Below are 15,915 nucleotides of genomic sequence, written 5' to 3' on the forward strand. Positions count from 1 at the left end.
CTCACAATGAGGAGGTGAACCCACTCCAGAGCTGCCACTGGTGCCAGACAGCTCCACACCCCCAACACCCTATGTGTGACAGCTTGTAAGTTACAGTCTGGCCCTAGATGCCTAAAAGAAGAAAAAACCCTTTCAAGATGGCGAATTGTTGAAGAAACCATTTTTGACTGGTGCTGATTGCCTGTTTCAAGGATTTCCTCACAAGCGTGAGATTTTGTCGGCAATACAAGACTTGCAGTTATCAGAGAACACAGTTACGAGGAGGATACATGCAATTTCAAGCCACATGCAAACTCAGCTAAAGGATGACTTGGAAATATGGGACTGGTTTTCACTGCAGTTCAATGAGTCGACAGATATATTGGATACAGCGCAGTTGGTGAGGATGGTATTTAGTGACTTCACCGTAAAAGAAGAGTTATTAAAAGTATTGCCTATGAAAGGGCGAACAAAGGGTGAGGACATCTATAATTTATTCAAATCATATGCAACATCAATTAGTATGCCACTACACAAGCTGTCTGTGATCACCACTGATGGGGCACCAGCAATGATGGGCAGCACTAATGGGTTCATTGCACTCTGCAAGAAGAATGAATTCTTTCCGAACTTTATGTCTTATCATTGCATTATCCACCAAGAAGCTTTGTACGTCAAAGTTCTTTCTTTTCAACACGTCATGAATGTCGTTATTAAAATAATTAACTCTATTCGAGAGAAACCTTTGCAACACCAACTTTTTAAGGCCCTGTTGGAAGATGTTGATGATAAACAATCTGATCTTATCTTGCACACAGAAGTACAATGGCTGAGCAAAGGTAAAGTTCTTGCATGTTTTTTAAGCCTAATTGAAGAGATCAAAGAATTTCTGAAGTCCACAAATCAGAACTTCCAGCAACTAGAAGACTCCAGCTGGTTAATGGACTTGGCTTTTCTTACCGACATCACTGACAAATTGAACATTTTAAATCTTAAGCTCCAGGGAAAAGGCAAACATGTGGCTCAAATGATAGGTTCTGTAAAATCATTCAAAGCAAAACTGATCTTGTGGATGTCACATGTGAAGACAAAGTCTCTCGTACATTTCCCAAGTGTCAAGAAAATGGTATGTGACAGTGATTTTAACCCATCACCATTTGTTATCCACATTCAAACACTTCTCGAACAATTTGAAAAGAGATGTCAACAGTTCACCATCATTGAGCCTGTAGTTGCCTTTCTTGTGAATCCTTTTACTTGCCAAATAGAGGTAACAGAAATGGCTACATCAATTGCGAGTCTCATTCAAGTAAGAACAGAAGACATGGAACTGGAGATTGTGGACCTTCAAAATGATATTGTTCTAAAATCCTGCGCAACACATGAAAACTTTTGGAATCTGGTTGACCTAAAAAAGTTTTCTGCCTTAAAAAATGAAGCATACAAAATAAAATCTTATTTCAGTTCCACTTATCTATGCGAAGTTCTGTTTTGAACAATGAACATCATAAAATCAAAATACAGATCTCGGCTTACAGATGCCCATCTTGACGATTGCTTACAAACGGGAATATCATCCTACTCTCTCAACTACGAAAAATTGGCTGACTTTATTAGAAAAACCACATGAATTAATACTTATTTTCCATTAAGTTCTGATGAGCACGTATGATTAACTTGTGTTTAACTTTTTTCATATTTGTTTGTTTGGTTATTGAAATCCAGATACAAGTAACAATACAAAGAATATTTTTTATTAACCATAACTGGCTATCTATGTTAAAGAATAATAAATATATTTGGACCAGCAGTTCAACAGTGTTTTATACATAGGACTGAAATATTACTAGCCTTACTTTCTGCTACAGCTAGTCTACATTTTTCCAAAAAACTGTCCAATCAAAAAATAATTTTACTTTTTTAAAATAAATAAGATGAAAACTGTTTATGATATTTATTTTGTAAAATCTCCTTAACTTTTCTTACAGGTAGATAAAAAAGAGCAAATTCACATGGTAAGGTGAAAGAGTAATTGCCGAATAACATAATTAATACCTTTTACATGTAAAATTACCTTTTTTAACTTATGGATTCATATATTATGTAATATTAAATATGATGTTTTTTGTATTCTTTAATGTACAAATACAAAATAAGCCTTGAAAAATTGTTGGTGCCCACCACACTCTTCTGAAAACATGAATGTGCGATTGGCCACAAAAGGGTTGGGGGCCACTGCGCTAGATTGTATAACAGCAGACCTGTCCATCAGTCAAAGAGATATTCAGTGCCAGATTCTCTCGCCTGATCTTCCCTGCTGTGGATTTCCCCAGCATAGGAGAGTCCCCAACAGGAATACAGCCGACTTAGCCACCCTACCTATATAGCCCTGGTGCAAGTGTTGGGAAGGTTGTACTGAGGACACTGGTTATTCACAGGTAGCAGACAGTCCCTTGGGGCTATTGCTAGCTGCCCCCAGGCTGCTTAACCTGTCCTGGGGCCAGGTAGAGAATATGGGAATCACACCCACTCCCTGACAGCCCCCATATCTGCTGTGCCAAGAGGATCTCAGTCGCAGCAAAGAAATAGGGCATCAGACTCAGTTTAGACAAAAACGAAAACATTTTAATATAAATTCACTTTTACCCAAACAGCCTAGCAGCCATTTCAGCAACTATAAATGGGTTACATCAACTCTCTCTGCACTGTACCTCAAATTTCAAACTGTACTTTCACTCATGGCAGATACTTTCTGGGTTTCTTAGCTGGGAATTAGATTTTATCACATTAGGTGAGTTTTCCCAGCTAGGCATATAATTTAAGTGGGTGGGTGCGAAGCCCCGGTACCTAATTCCTTGAGCCTGGGTATCTCTTTCACTGCAAATTAAGCACTGGCTCATTTTAGGAGGAAAGTCCGCTGTTCTCCCACCTTGGCATCACACACTTAGGCCTGGTCTTTACTGCTAAAGATGATGCATTTTTTACCCCAGGGTAACTAACACACATGAGGTATTCCAAGGTGAAGACAAGTCACTTTAGTTTTACCATAAGGTAAACTTGCAGAGGTCAACTCCATAAGGGGGTATAGGGCTGACCTCCTCGAGTTTACCTCACAATAAAACTAACATTCTTTTTCTTCACTGTGTTTTTACCTCAGGAAAACTCAGACACATTGGTTACCCTGAGGTAAAAAAAACCACAATTTTTTGTTAGTAGTGAAGATGCTCATGCTGACACTGGTTTACTAGCAGCTGTAAGTTAGTGACTGCTAAGGAAGCTGATCTTGTATTTGGCTGTCCAGCCTGCTGTTGGTGAGACTGACACCATATGTCCCTTGTCCTGTAGTTTCTATGCTTCTCTGTTTGTTATTAATTCACTTTCTTTATCATCCTAGCTGCCTGGATAGCCATTGAAATTTGAGATATTTCCTCAGTTTTTGTTTATTCGTAAGGAATTATTTATCTATATTGTGAATTTTTACTCCTCTCTGTTTTAGCAGGAGGCAAGGGACACAAACTGTCTCCTTGAACCCCATACTGTCTCTCTGAAGAGCATAGCACTGAATTAATGGTCCCTCTGTTTAGCTTTGTTTTTCCTACATCTGCAGTAGGATTGCAGGTGATCTGTTCTGATCTTTTCTTGTACACTTCTGCCTCCTTGCCAGGCTGTAGAGTAACTGTGGAGCTACTCCATGGAGGCTGCTCTAACCCCGTGGCTGAAATAGCTTTGGCAGGCTCTTTTACGTCCCTCACCCATTCCATCCATGTCCTGGCTTGTCAGGACTCACCTCCACCTGTCCCCTGCATACTACTCTGTAGGAAGTGCCCAGTGAGCTGCACTCTGCACCACAGGTGTTTGCCACTCTTCTCCAGCCCCTTGGCAACCACCCCCTGCACTGCCTGGTTCTACAACGTCAGAGGCAGGGACTAGATTTGCCCCATTGCTTAACTTTTATTAAATAAAGAAAAGCTTTCTAGGGACCAAAGGAAAGTATCACCACCAGTTTCTAGGAGCCTCTGTCTCTGAACTTCCCACCATAGCTGGCCCCAGTGTAATTTTTTAAGCACAGGTGCAAGTTGGAACATTAATTCTAATAGGGCATGGTCTTCGTCTGTACCCAGGTACTTCTAGCCAAGGGAAGCACAGCATCTCCCATGAACTCCACCTTCACTCATGGGCCTGCGCTGAGGTAATTAACCCTTTAGTCACTGGACTAAAATGTAATACTGTGTCTAACAGCTCTGCTTCAGTGGGAATCTCATTATGAGCCTGGTTTGGGAGTCTGCTCTTTCCACATGCGCATCCTGGTTTTGGCCTACCTCACTACCCCAGTGAGGCCTTACACTCCACTCAAATGGCATTTTTCTGTTAGGCTGTCTAATGTGATCACTTGAAAACCTCATCTGATCAATTCCAAAATTCCTAGGAAGATTCTAGACATCAGTGGCTGATTTTGGTGAAAATCAGAAAAGCCTGATTTCCACTAAAATCACCACTTGGTCACTTAGCAGATAGGGTGAGGCAGTGACCCACAGAGGCCTGTGTGAGAGGAGAAGAGGGGTGAGCCAATGATCTCAGGATTAGGGTTAGTGGTCCCGTCATCCTAGTCTGGCCAGTCCCCCCACACACTCCAGCCTGGCCCCACCAGTGGGATCTCATATGCCCACTCTAGTCAGGCCCCATTTTTCTGATTTTTCCTTAAAATGGATAAGGTTCTGGAGGGTGGGGGAGACAAGGGCCTGGCCATAATGATGTACATGGGGTGTACAGCTCAGCATAGATGCTGTACATCAGTCTAATATATACAGTCTGGCAGTGCCTAGATATTCATTAAGAATTAGAAGTTGTTAGTTTATCTCCTGCTATAGCTGCCCGAGGAGAGGGTGTGCAGTGCAGATACACTCTTTGCTGTTACTTCTCATGCAGACCTGATTTTGACCCTGTAACTCTCACTCCTGTTCCTGTTTTTCATTTATTGTCCCCTGAATTCAGTTGAGACCTGGGTCCAGTGGCTTCTCTCCTTAGGTCGGGGGAGGAGCCTTTAGATGTGGCCACCCACCCTTCCCCAGATTCCCCAGATCCTCAATAGGTACACTTCGTGCTTCAGGGCAGTGTAGAGCACCAGGAGAGATGGCAATTATATCTTCTGCCCTAGGAAGAACAGAGAGGGGGGCAAGGACAGAGGAGAGAAGGGGAGCTGCATGTGCTTCAGCAGCTTGGACAGTGAACAGAGAAATGTTTTTCTTGATCTGCTGTCTTCACACTGTGTTCTGGGCCACTGCTGAGGAGCTGGTTATAGAATGTGTATGTGAGCCATCTGCAAAAGGAGACCTACATTTAAATGCCTCAGACACCTTAATGGGCCATGCTTGTTAATTTCATGGTCATAGGGTTTTAAAAATCGTAAATGTCATTATTTCAGCTATTTAAATGTGAAATTTCATGGTGTTGTAATCGTAGGGGTCCTGACCCAACAAGGAATGGTGGGGGAGTTGCAAGGTTATTATAGGCGGGGTTGCAGTACTGCTACTCTTACTTCTGCGCTGCTGTTGGCGGGTCGCTGCCTTCAAAGCTGGGTGCCCAGCCAACAGCTACTGCTGTCTAGCCACCCAGCTCTGAAGGCAGCGCAGAAGTAAGGGTGGAAATACCACAACCCACCTAAAATAACCTTGCGACCCCCCTGCAACTCCCTTTTGGGTCAGGACCCCGAATTTGAGAAACGCTGGTCTCCCCCCGTGAAATCTGTGTAGAATAGTATAAAAGCAAACAAAAGACCAGATTTCACGGGGGGAGACCAGATTTCATGGTCCGTCACACATTTTTCATGGCTGTGAATTTGGTAGGGTCCTAGCCATGATGTTTACAGGACAGGGGCTCAGCACTATCTGAAAATTAGGCCCCTTTGAGGTGTCTCAGCCAGACATGCCAAACCTGCAAAAAAAATGCAGAAATTGGGCTTGTTTTTGGCTTAATTGAGTTGTGAGTTGTTTGTTGGCTAGTTTTTGGCTTGTTGCTTCTTTTCTTTTTCCATCGGGTCCCAGCAAGCAGGGGCAAGCGGGGGAGAGAGTCGGGGTGCACAGCAGGCCCACCACAGTCCCAGACGGCATGCCGGGGGGATCTAGTCACATAGAGTGTTGGGGTTCTTAGGGATTGGCTTGTGTTGAAATGGGATTAACTTGATTTTGGGTTTATTGTGAAAGTCGGGGTGCTTATTTACCGCATGAAAGTTGGCAACTGTGGTCTCAGCTGGACAGAGACACCTCAACTGATTAACCATCAGCCTTGTTTTCTTATTCTGTTGGCAGTATGTGTCAAATGCCCCCTGCACCCATTACTTCTATACTTGAGGAAATAGTATATGCTGTTTTGTGCACAAGACCTAGGCTATAACTTGGTCTCCTAAAACCATTATAGAACTGGGTTATCTTGTCCATACTATCAGTACAAAAAAGATTAGAACACAGAAGCCCTTTGCAAAACAATTTGCCTGTGCAAAATGAAACATGTAGACTACGTGTTCACTTAAAGAGGAATTGCAAGGGTTAAGTGTTCCCCAGGAGGCATGTGGAAATACTAGGGGCTATGGGGAAATCAGACCAACAATTATTTCTCCATCTGACAATTTCTGTAATGCAGTTCTGTGTTGTCAGTACAAAATTCTACAGCTTGTTGAAAATAAAAAATTGGCAGGTGGCATAAACAAAACTGAAAACCTTTCTCCAACTGAAATTTCTTCTGACTTTCAAGGAATCTGCAATAAAACACAGTCCAAAGACAAAAACAACTTACATCTAACAAAGGAAATCAAAGGCTGCAATTGTGAAGAAAAGTTCAGTTTTCAAACATTTACAGTTTTAATTAAGTATAACCTTAAACAAAGTTATCTACCAGCACTTAATTTTCAGATAAGCACTCCAGAGTAACACACCAAAGTCTGATCAAAATCATATCGACAGTACACCTGAAGTCTCGGTGAAAATGTATCATACGGCAATTTTAATTTAATGGAGACAATGCTTTTGCAGACGTTCTCAGAAACAAGAATTTCTAGTTTGTTTAGCCAGATAAATAAAGCTTCTTTTTGTCAGGTCTAGTTTATCACTAGGATAAATCTCTGATTGCAAGTAATGTATGCAAATCATTAATACTAATTTAAATTGGACTCAGATGTTGAAACATGTCTCTGATATATGCAAGAAAAGTAACCATTTCCTGTCTGCACTCTGGGTATTGCAGGCTGCTTGTATTTATGCAAGTTGATGCTGCTTCCAGGACCGGCTCTAGGCAAAGCAAGCACATACTTGGGGCGGCACAATTCCAGGGGCGGCATTCGGCCATCTTTTTTTTTTTTTTTTTGGCTTGGGCAGTTGTGCTCTCAGAGCTTGGGGCGGCAAATCTTTTTCTTGGGGCGGCAAAGAACCTAGAGCCGGCCCTGGCTGCTTCCCCATGCCCAGCTGCTAGCACCTGAGGGCAAGAGGCTAATGGGATAGCCCTGGCATCTGTGAGCTTGTGTGTGTCCTCTGCAGGGCTAAGCATTCTTTTTGGTGTTTTGCCCCTTTGATGCATGGAAATTCAGACCCAGTTAGAAGCAAGGTTTTACTGTGCACTAAGATGCACATCAACCTCTGCCGAACAACGCAGTCGCAAGCCAGATATTTGCATAGTTGCTTGGAGTATTTATGTTCAGGATCAGATAATCAAAAACTTCTTTCCATCAAAAATTGCTGTTTTGTTAAAACTTAAATGTTTTGCAGAAACAAAATGGTTTTGATGCAAATTTCCTCAGGAAGTTTGCAAGCCAAGGTCGGGGAAGGATTCAGAATGGGGACTCAAACCTGACACATGGCCTAACTACCAGCCTGTTGGCTATTCTGGGGTGGATTGCTCTCTCTCAATCTCTTTTGGCTTTTCTAGCAGTTTCATTTTCATTCCAAAGTGGCACGAAAACAAATTTGAAACTTCATGAAACAGAAATGTTTTTTTCTAGCCAGCCCTATTCAGGATACGATTAGGCTGAGGCTCACTATTGTGAGCAAGAAATTTTGTGTAGAAGGTAAGACTAATATTTAAGATATATCCTACATCCATTGAAGTCAATAGGAGTTTTCCCATTAACTTGAATGCAAGCGGGATTGAGCTCTTGGGGAGCATGTAGTACCAGATCTATATTTAGACCGTGAACCCACTTCTCCATGAGTATATTACACGTACGGAGAGGCTGGGTTAAACTGATGGCTGCATTAGCCACTCTGTTCCTATTCCCCATCCCTTATTTTACCTAGCATGACATATTTTAATTAGTTATAATTAGGCTTAGACAGATTCTATTTTTATCAGTAAACGTTGATAAACATCAATTTCACACACAAATCCATCAAAAAAAGGTTCCACTGATGATCATTGAAATGTACAATGTAGTAAGAAAGAAATGCTGCTTGAGAAATTATTAGACATTGATTTAGGGTTATTTACTTTGTATATTTTGACATATGATGTTGTCAATTTGTGTTTTAACAATTCTAAAGCTTTAATCTTTTGAATCTCAACATCTACTGTCATTAAATAATTATTGTCTGCATGTCTCAGAATTTCCCACAACTTTGCAAATTTAAATGGATAAAAATAGAAAACAAAATTTAAAACCCGTAATTTTGCGCAACTGTGAAAATGTAAATTGATAAAAATCTATAAAAGCTTAAAATAAACATTAAGATTATCCATCGAAATTATCAAAAAATCAAAATTGAATTCTGCCAACCCTAGTTATAACACTTAGCACTTACAGTATGCAGAACTTTGCATCTTCAAAGCCCTAAGTGAGCATTAACTAACTAATTATAATTAATTAAAATGTGTGTTTATTGTATCCTTAGCTGGGACCTGCCTTCTGAGAGAGGTAGAAGATGCTGATCATTCCTCAAGCACTGAAGTCACTCCAGGAGGTCTGATACATAGAGTATGGATGGAAGTATCAAATTTATCATTAGAAATACTGATAATTGGGTATAGCATGTCCAGTGATTTGCCTAATAAGTACGGAGGTGATAGACTGCATGAGGCAACTAGAAAAACTTCTAGTGAGTGCCAAGTAGGGTTTCCAACTTCATAATATTTAAAAACCGGACACTCCAACAGGAGTACCAGAACCTCCCCCAGCCTCCCTCTTCCCCTGAGGCCCCGCCCCCCCAATTCTCCCCCAGACCCGCCCCCCATTTGCTCCTCATCCCCCTCAGACCCCATCCCCTGTTCACTCCTCTTCTCCCTCACTCTCTGCTATTCCCCTCTCTCACCTGCCCAGGTAGGGAGGGACTTTCCTGCGGAGCTGCAGCTGGGAGCTACAGCCATCTGACACAGGTAGGAGGCGGCCCTAGCTGAGTAGGGGCTGGCACAGGTGATGATCTCGTGCCTCCCCACCTCCCCTGCCCATAGTAACCGGACTTTGTGTGTCCAGTCAGTAGATCTGATCAGACGCTCTCAGGTCCCCTTTTCGACCTGATTTTCAGGTCAAAAACTGAGCATCTCGCCACCCTAGTGCCAAGGAGGAGCTGCGTTGAGGTACATTTTGGTATCAGTCACATAAATGTAAGTTATTAGGAAAAATTAGTGGGTCCAGGGCACCTGTGGTTGCTTTGTATTGAAATGCTTCTTGTTCTACACACAGGGCAAGGTAGATGGGGGATTTTCAGAGACTTGGGGCCAGATCCACATCTGTTGTAAATCAGCATAGCTGCACCGATATCACCAGCTGAGAATCTGGCTCTACATCTGTTGATGTGAATATGGTGTAAGAGAAGGGATTTTCACTTATTAGGCACTAGGAAACCTTTGAGAGAAGCTCTTCAGAAAGTATAGGCTTCTTAATCAAAGTGAAATCAAACTGCTGCTGGCACAGAAAATTGATACGGTTGGAGGGGATTGATTAACCTAGGAACTGGCAGAAAGCTGGCAGGGGCTGAGGAGCACTCAGGCTGGAGAAAGACCCTTTCTAGGGATGTGTCACACCAAAATAACGCTGTATCCAGCTAAGTTTTGAGACGCAATTTTTTGACACTTTAAACAACTGCTTTATGTAAAAGCTAGTTCTGGAGCATACAGGAGGAGAGCATCTTCTTGTCTCAGTCCTGAGGAACACACAGGTTGTCGGTTCAAGAAGTAACTATAGCTGAGTCACTTAGGTATGTCTACACTGTCAGAAAAACCCTGCAGAAGTGAGTCTTCTCACTATGGGGCTAAAAACAGCAGTGTAGATGTTCGTCCTCGGGCTGGAGCCCAGGCTCTGAAACCCAGTGGGGACGGGGAGAGGGGTGCCTCAGAGCCCAGACTCCAGCACAAATGGGAATGTCTATGCTGCTATTTTTAGCCTGGAAGCAGGAGCTCGAATCAGTTGACCTGGAATCTGAGACACACTGCTGTGGGGTTTTTTTGCAGTGTAGAAGTACCCTAAGTAATAGTGACCATGATAAATTCAATACCCTTGGGAGGAATTGTAATTATATAAAAAACTAGCTTGGTGACACTAAACTTGGCTATGACCTTCCTAGAATATTAGGGTTGGGAAGGGACCTCAGGAAGTCATCTAGTCAACCCCCCTGCTCAAAGCAGGACCAATCCCCAATTTTTGCCCTAGATCCCTAAATGGCCCCCTCAAAGATTGAGCCCACAACCCTGGGTTTAAGAGGCCAATGCTCCAACCACTGAGCTATCCCTCCCCCCTTGATACTACCTGAAGAGGCAGAGGAGACATGCTGAAGCAAGCAATTTGGCATTGCTGCGAGTCCTGAGTAGAACCAGCGGCAGAGAGCGTATGTCTTTTGTGTAGCTATAGGATCATGCAACTTCAACCATGTGACTAACTCTGCTCCAGAGTGTGCAAAAACAAACATGCAGAGTCCAATTCTGGGAAAAGGTTCACAGATGTTAAAAAAAATAATCTGTTGGATCTCAGAATGTGTGGGAAGAGCTTGGCCTAGAGAAAGGGCTGCCTTTCTATTTTTCAGTATGGCTTCAAAAATTGTTTTGTGCTGCCACACTCAGCTTCTATGGGTAGCCAGTTCCCAAATTCACTGTTCATTCCTGCTGAAATTTCTTCCCACACAGTCTGCCTCTCTGGGTATGTCTCCACTGCAGTTAGACACCCAGCTGACTCAGGCTCCTGTGACCTGGTTTCAGGGCTGTTAAATTGTGGTGGGGCTCAGGCTGCAGCCTGAGCTCTAGGACCCGCCACCTCACAGGGACCTAGAGCCCAGGCCCCAGCCTGAGCACAGATGTCTACACTGCAGTTAAATAGCCCCACAGCCCGAGCCCCGTGAGCCTGAGTCAGCTGGCACAGGCCAGCCTGTTTTTAACTGCAGTGTAGACATACTTAGTGTGCTTGGCTCTTATGTGTGTCTGTTATATCTCTCAGCACTCTACTGACATTTTACTGATGATTGACATCCGTCCCCTCCAGCTATAGTATATCGGACATCGCAGTGAAAATGGCAATGTTTACAATATCCATTTTGGTAATGATGTTTTTTAAATCAACTGATAGAGCTATAAACAGGCTATTGCTTGGGTGAGAGGTTGAAATCTAAGATTTAAGATTATTTCTGAGGTTGCATTATAGGAAACTCTCTGCTTGGGGATTGTAAAATGTACAGAGTCAGTTGCAATTATTTGATTTGTCCTAAGGACAGACCCCGAAATATCCACTCTCTTCTACCCATTCTGTTTTTCATCATCAATAGCACTGTTATTGCTGTAGCTATCACCAGCTACAGTGTTGGCTGTCATGTCTCACATTTTCCATCCTTTTGGGCATGTGTCACAGTGATGCTAAATAGCTCTCACGTGCCTACGGAGCTCAGTAAAGGGCTTACAGGTCTCAGTGAAAACACACAGAAGAATTTGCAGCATCAGGGTGTATTAATTCTGTGATCAGTAAACTATGTGATACCTATTAATCATTATTACTTATTCATCACCCAGTGTCGTGCTAGGCACCATACAGACCTATAAGGCCTTATCCTCAGCTGTGCCTAATGCAGCTCAGGGAAGAAGGAAGGCAAAGGTAGCTTTTTTTGCCATTTTTGCAGCTCCACAGTACTAGGGCAGCTGGGGACAAGGATGGCTGCTGAGACTGCTGCAAGTTATGTCTTCTGCAGCAGCCCCCATAAGGGGCATTCCAGCAACCAGGAATCACCAGACCACAATGGCACTCTGGCCACACCTCTTTCCATCAGCAATGCCCCCAACGCTCCCCATACACTGGAGGGATCACTGATCTTCTGGGAACTCTTCTTACACTAGGGAGTACCAGTTTCTGGCTGCTTTGAGCCATCACAGCTTACTCATGCTTAGAAGTACCTTAATCCTCGAGTAGTTCCATTCATTTCAAAATGATTACTCATTTAGCCAGGTAATACTCACCATGAGTGAGAGTATCTGAAGGGAGACCTACGGAGCAGAGCAATACAGCAATGCGTTTCTCTCTCAGAGCTCCTTCATTATCTCTGGTACTGGTAGGCAAATACCAGGGGACTCATACATACATACAAGTCTCCTTAGTAGAAGGTTTTTAATGTTGTTTCATGTTTCTGTAGAAAAGTATAGGGCCACCTGTAGATGCGTGAGATGAGGAAATTGGTAAGATGTGCCCAGGTGGTGCTTTATATTGTATTTCTGCTGTGTGAGAGTGGCTAGCATCATCATTTATGAAGAACTACTGCCATCTTGTGGCTTAGTATTTTATATGCTCCCTGCATTCATGACTCCGGATAAGCAGAACGTGGTGTCAATGAAAACCTTAAGTATTTTAGAACTGCTTTGCTCCCATTACCCCGAATTGAGTCCAGATGAATTCAAGTTGTTTTTATAGTAAATTTATACGTAGTAGATACAGTATCATTAAATGTGATAACTTCTGGTATTAGATTCATACTTTTAAATAGATGACAAACTTTTAAGTACAGTATGTGGAGAGAAGGGAAGAGTGTCTCTAGATTTCCAAAAAGAAAAGGAGGACTAGTGGCACCTTAGAGACTAACCAATTTATTTGAGCATAAGCTTTCGTGAGCTACAGCTCACTTCATCAGATGTGCTACAGCATCACTTCATGAAAGCTTATGCTCAAATAAATTGGTTAGTCTCTAAGGTGCCACTAGTACTCCTTTTCTTTTTGCGAATACAGACTAACACGGCTGATACTCTGAAATCTAGATTTCCAGTGCCTGTTACACTATGCTATTGTATAGTTCTGGGGGAGATTCAGGAACTATGATGTCACACCATCCCCTTTCAGAAGCACAGCAATTGGCAGGATACTAGAGTCCTTGAAAGTGCATGAACTGACTGAATTGAATTCAGGTTTTGGCCCATCCCTAAGACTATGTGGTGGTATTTAGAGTTCTTATTTATATTATGCTGCGTATTGTCAAATGATAGCCTCAGTCATCAGTTTTCTGGAAATGAAATTTTTCAATTAAAACATTTAATGAAAAAAGCAAACAGGGCCCTGCAAAACAGAAACTTCCTGGAAGATTAACATTTTTCCTGAAAATGTTTCTGAATTTTCTACCAGCTCTAGCTTTAAGTTGCAACAGCCAGAGGGCCAATCTCTACCTGCCCCAGGAGCAGGAGAATATGACATCATCTTTGTACTCACACTCCCTGCTGCAGTCCAATGGTAAATGCAGTTCAGCCAGGCCAGCCAGTGTGGCCCTAGAGAGACAGGCTGGGGGATTTTCATTTGGGCCCATCTCCACCCATTCTAGAAATGACATTTTATCTTCAGTTCAAACCTTCCTCCACATATATGCACTTTGTTGGTTTGGCTAAGAGGCAACCCAAACTGAACCTACCTGATTCTGGATTTGCAAAATCAAAACCTCATGGTCTCAGCCCATCTATATAACTATTAAATATACATTGTGGGCGAGTCCAAAAATATTAATGAATGAGATGTGGATTTATGGGCTTGGTTGTTTGGATTAGTACCCTCTCCTCATCTGTTCTTTTTATGGCTGTACTTACTCCTGGTTATATAGGAATGTAGAAATTGCCATAACAGATCATACCCCGGATGACCACCTAATCTATTGCCCAGTCTATCACAGTGGCCAGGACCAGATGCTTCCGAGGCAGGTTCAGGAATCCCCAACCAAACCCAAATGCAAAGGATTCATAGTTAACTGTGGTCTATTGAGTGGCAGAGTGCTGGGGTGATCTGCATCTTGTATTCTCAGGACTGAACTGAAGATCAGATTACACTAATGCAGCAGTTCTCAGACTGTGGGTCGGGACCCCAAAGTGGGTTGCAACACTGTTTTAATGGGGTCACCAGGGCTGGCTTGGACGTGCTGGGGCCTGGGGCCAAAGCCCAAACCTCATTGCCTGGGGCCGAAGCCAGAGAATTTCAGCCCTGGGTAATAGGGCTCAGATTACAGGCCCCCTGCCTGGGGCTGAAGCCCCTTGGGCTCTGGCTTTGCCCCTTCTGCCCTCGGGCTTTGGACCCCCACCCAAGGCGACAGGGCTCGGGCAGGCTCAGGTTTCGTTCCTCCCTGTCCCCCGGGGTCAAGTAATAATTTTTGTTGTCAGAAGGGGGTCACAGTGCAATGAAGTTTGAGAGCCCCTGCACTAATGTGTGCCAGGGGAGAGGAGGAGGAGTGGGTTATTCTGGTCTGTTTGCTGTAGTCATGGTTAAATATAGAACTGGTACTGACATTTCTTTTCTGGGTCAGCTATAAAATATCTGGCATACTCTTGTGATTTTTGTATCCTTTCTTATTCCTAGTCATAGATTTTTGAAGTTGAGCTTTAATAAACACAACAGGGGTAGAAAAGGAAACTTGACACATGCTACCAAGCAGTGAGCAGCTGACCTAGTGCATTACGATATTGCTACAGTCATATCAGATGAGCCTTGATCTCTAGGCCTGCCACTAACAAGCCATTAGTTTTGGTGATATTCTTTTTGCCTTTTCAAGTGGGAAACACTTCAAAGGCTAGATTTATGGCAGTCAGAATCTCTGAGATTTGCCAGGATATTAGTAAGAGAGTTCAGTTCTGTCTTGCATGCCTGACTTGTAATTAAATCAATGGGGGTTGTTGTGCGTGTTGATCTGGGCACAGAAGATCACAAAGCACTTCCACACATTAATTGCCTACCTTATGTAAGGTGGGTGGCTAGTATTAGTTGTCCATAGCTTACAAATGAAGAAAGGCCTGGTGATGGCTGTGCTTACACTGACTCAAGTGGAAATCTAAAAAAGGAAACTTGAAAGCCCTGGCTGCCTAGTTCCCTAGTCTACTCATTTGACATCATTGTCTCAGAGAGAGACACTGTTGTGTATGTGTGTGTATAGGGGCAGTGAGTTATATGGGCCCGTGATGCCTGGGCTCCAGCAAATCGGATCCACCAATGTTTGGAGCTGGGTCTCCCACCGAGCCCCACCTACTGCCCCCGCACGCCTCTCCCAGAGTGTCCCCCGGCCCCGTCTGCTGCCCCCGCGTGCCTCCCACAAGCATCCCTGCCTGCCCTGGGCAGTGGGCAGCTGCCACCTCCAGCTTCGTACTGCGCTCCCTTTCTGGTCACTGCTGCTGCTGGCTACAAGGGAGCAGCGCCGGGGGCAGGCTGAAATGGCTGTTACACCTGAGGAGGGAGGAGGGGAGGAGGCCACCCCCTCACCCCAACCCAGCAGGTGACTCTGGGAGGTGAGGGGGGGCTTATCCTGGCTGGACCTCCTGAGCAGCAGCCTGGGGAGGCTTCAATGAGTGTCATGCCAGGGGGGCCGGGAGGGGCTGCCAGCGGAAAGAGGGCTGAGGGGAGTCCTCCTCTCTGGTCCCCCACCCCAGCCCTGGGGCAGCCTGCCTGCTGCATCCCAAACTCCTCATCCCCGGCCCAGCCCAATGCCCCACACTCTCTTCTGCACCCCAACCCTGTCTCCCAGCCCAGAG

At 43.9% G+C, this 15,915-nt stretch overlaps 1 protein-coding gene across 1 annotated transcript; it reads left to right on the top strand.

Moving 5' to 3' along the window:
- The first annotated feature begins 286 nt into the window (after positions 1 to 286).
- LOC144267484 (general transcription factor II-I repeat domain-containing protein 2A-like) lies at positions 287 to 1,474 on the top strand. The gene has a single exon (XM_077821491.1). It carries the CDS (start codon positions 287 to 289, stop codon positions 1,472 to 1,474), a length of 1,188 nt encoding a protein of 395 aa, XP_077677617.1.
- The last annotated feature ends 14,441 nt before the right edge of the window (positions 1,475 to 15,915 follow it).

Source organism: Eretmochelys imbricata, chromosome 7, assembly GCF_965152235.1.
Source record: "Eretmochelys imbricata isolate rEreImb1 chromosome 7, rEreImb1.hap1, whole genome shotgun sequence".
Taxonomy (NCBI): domain Eukaryota; kingdom Metazoa; phylum Chordata; order Testudines; family Cheloniidae; genus Eretmochelys; species Eretmochelys imbricata.

Bases quoted from the DNA above. Each gene is read 5' to 3' on its own strand.
- LOC144267484 (XM_077821491.1), top strand. From the start codon at position 287: ATGCAAACTCAGCTAAAGGATGACTTGGAAATATGGGACTGGTTTTCA.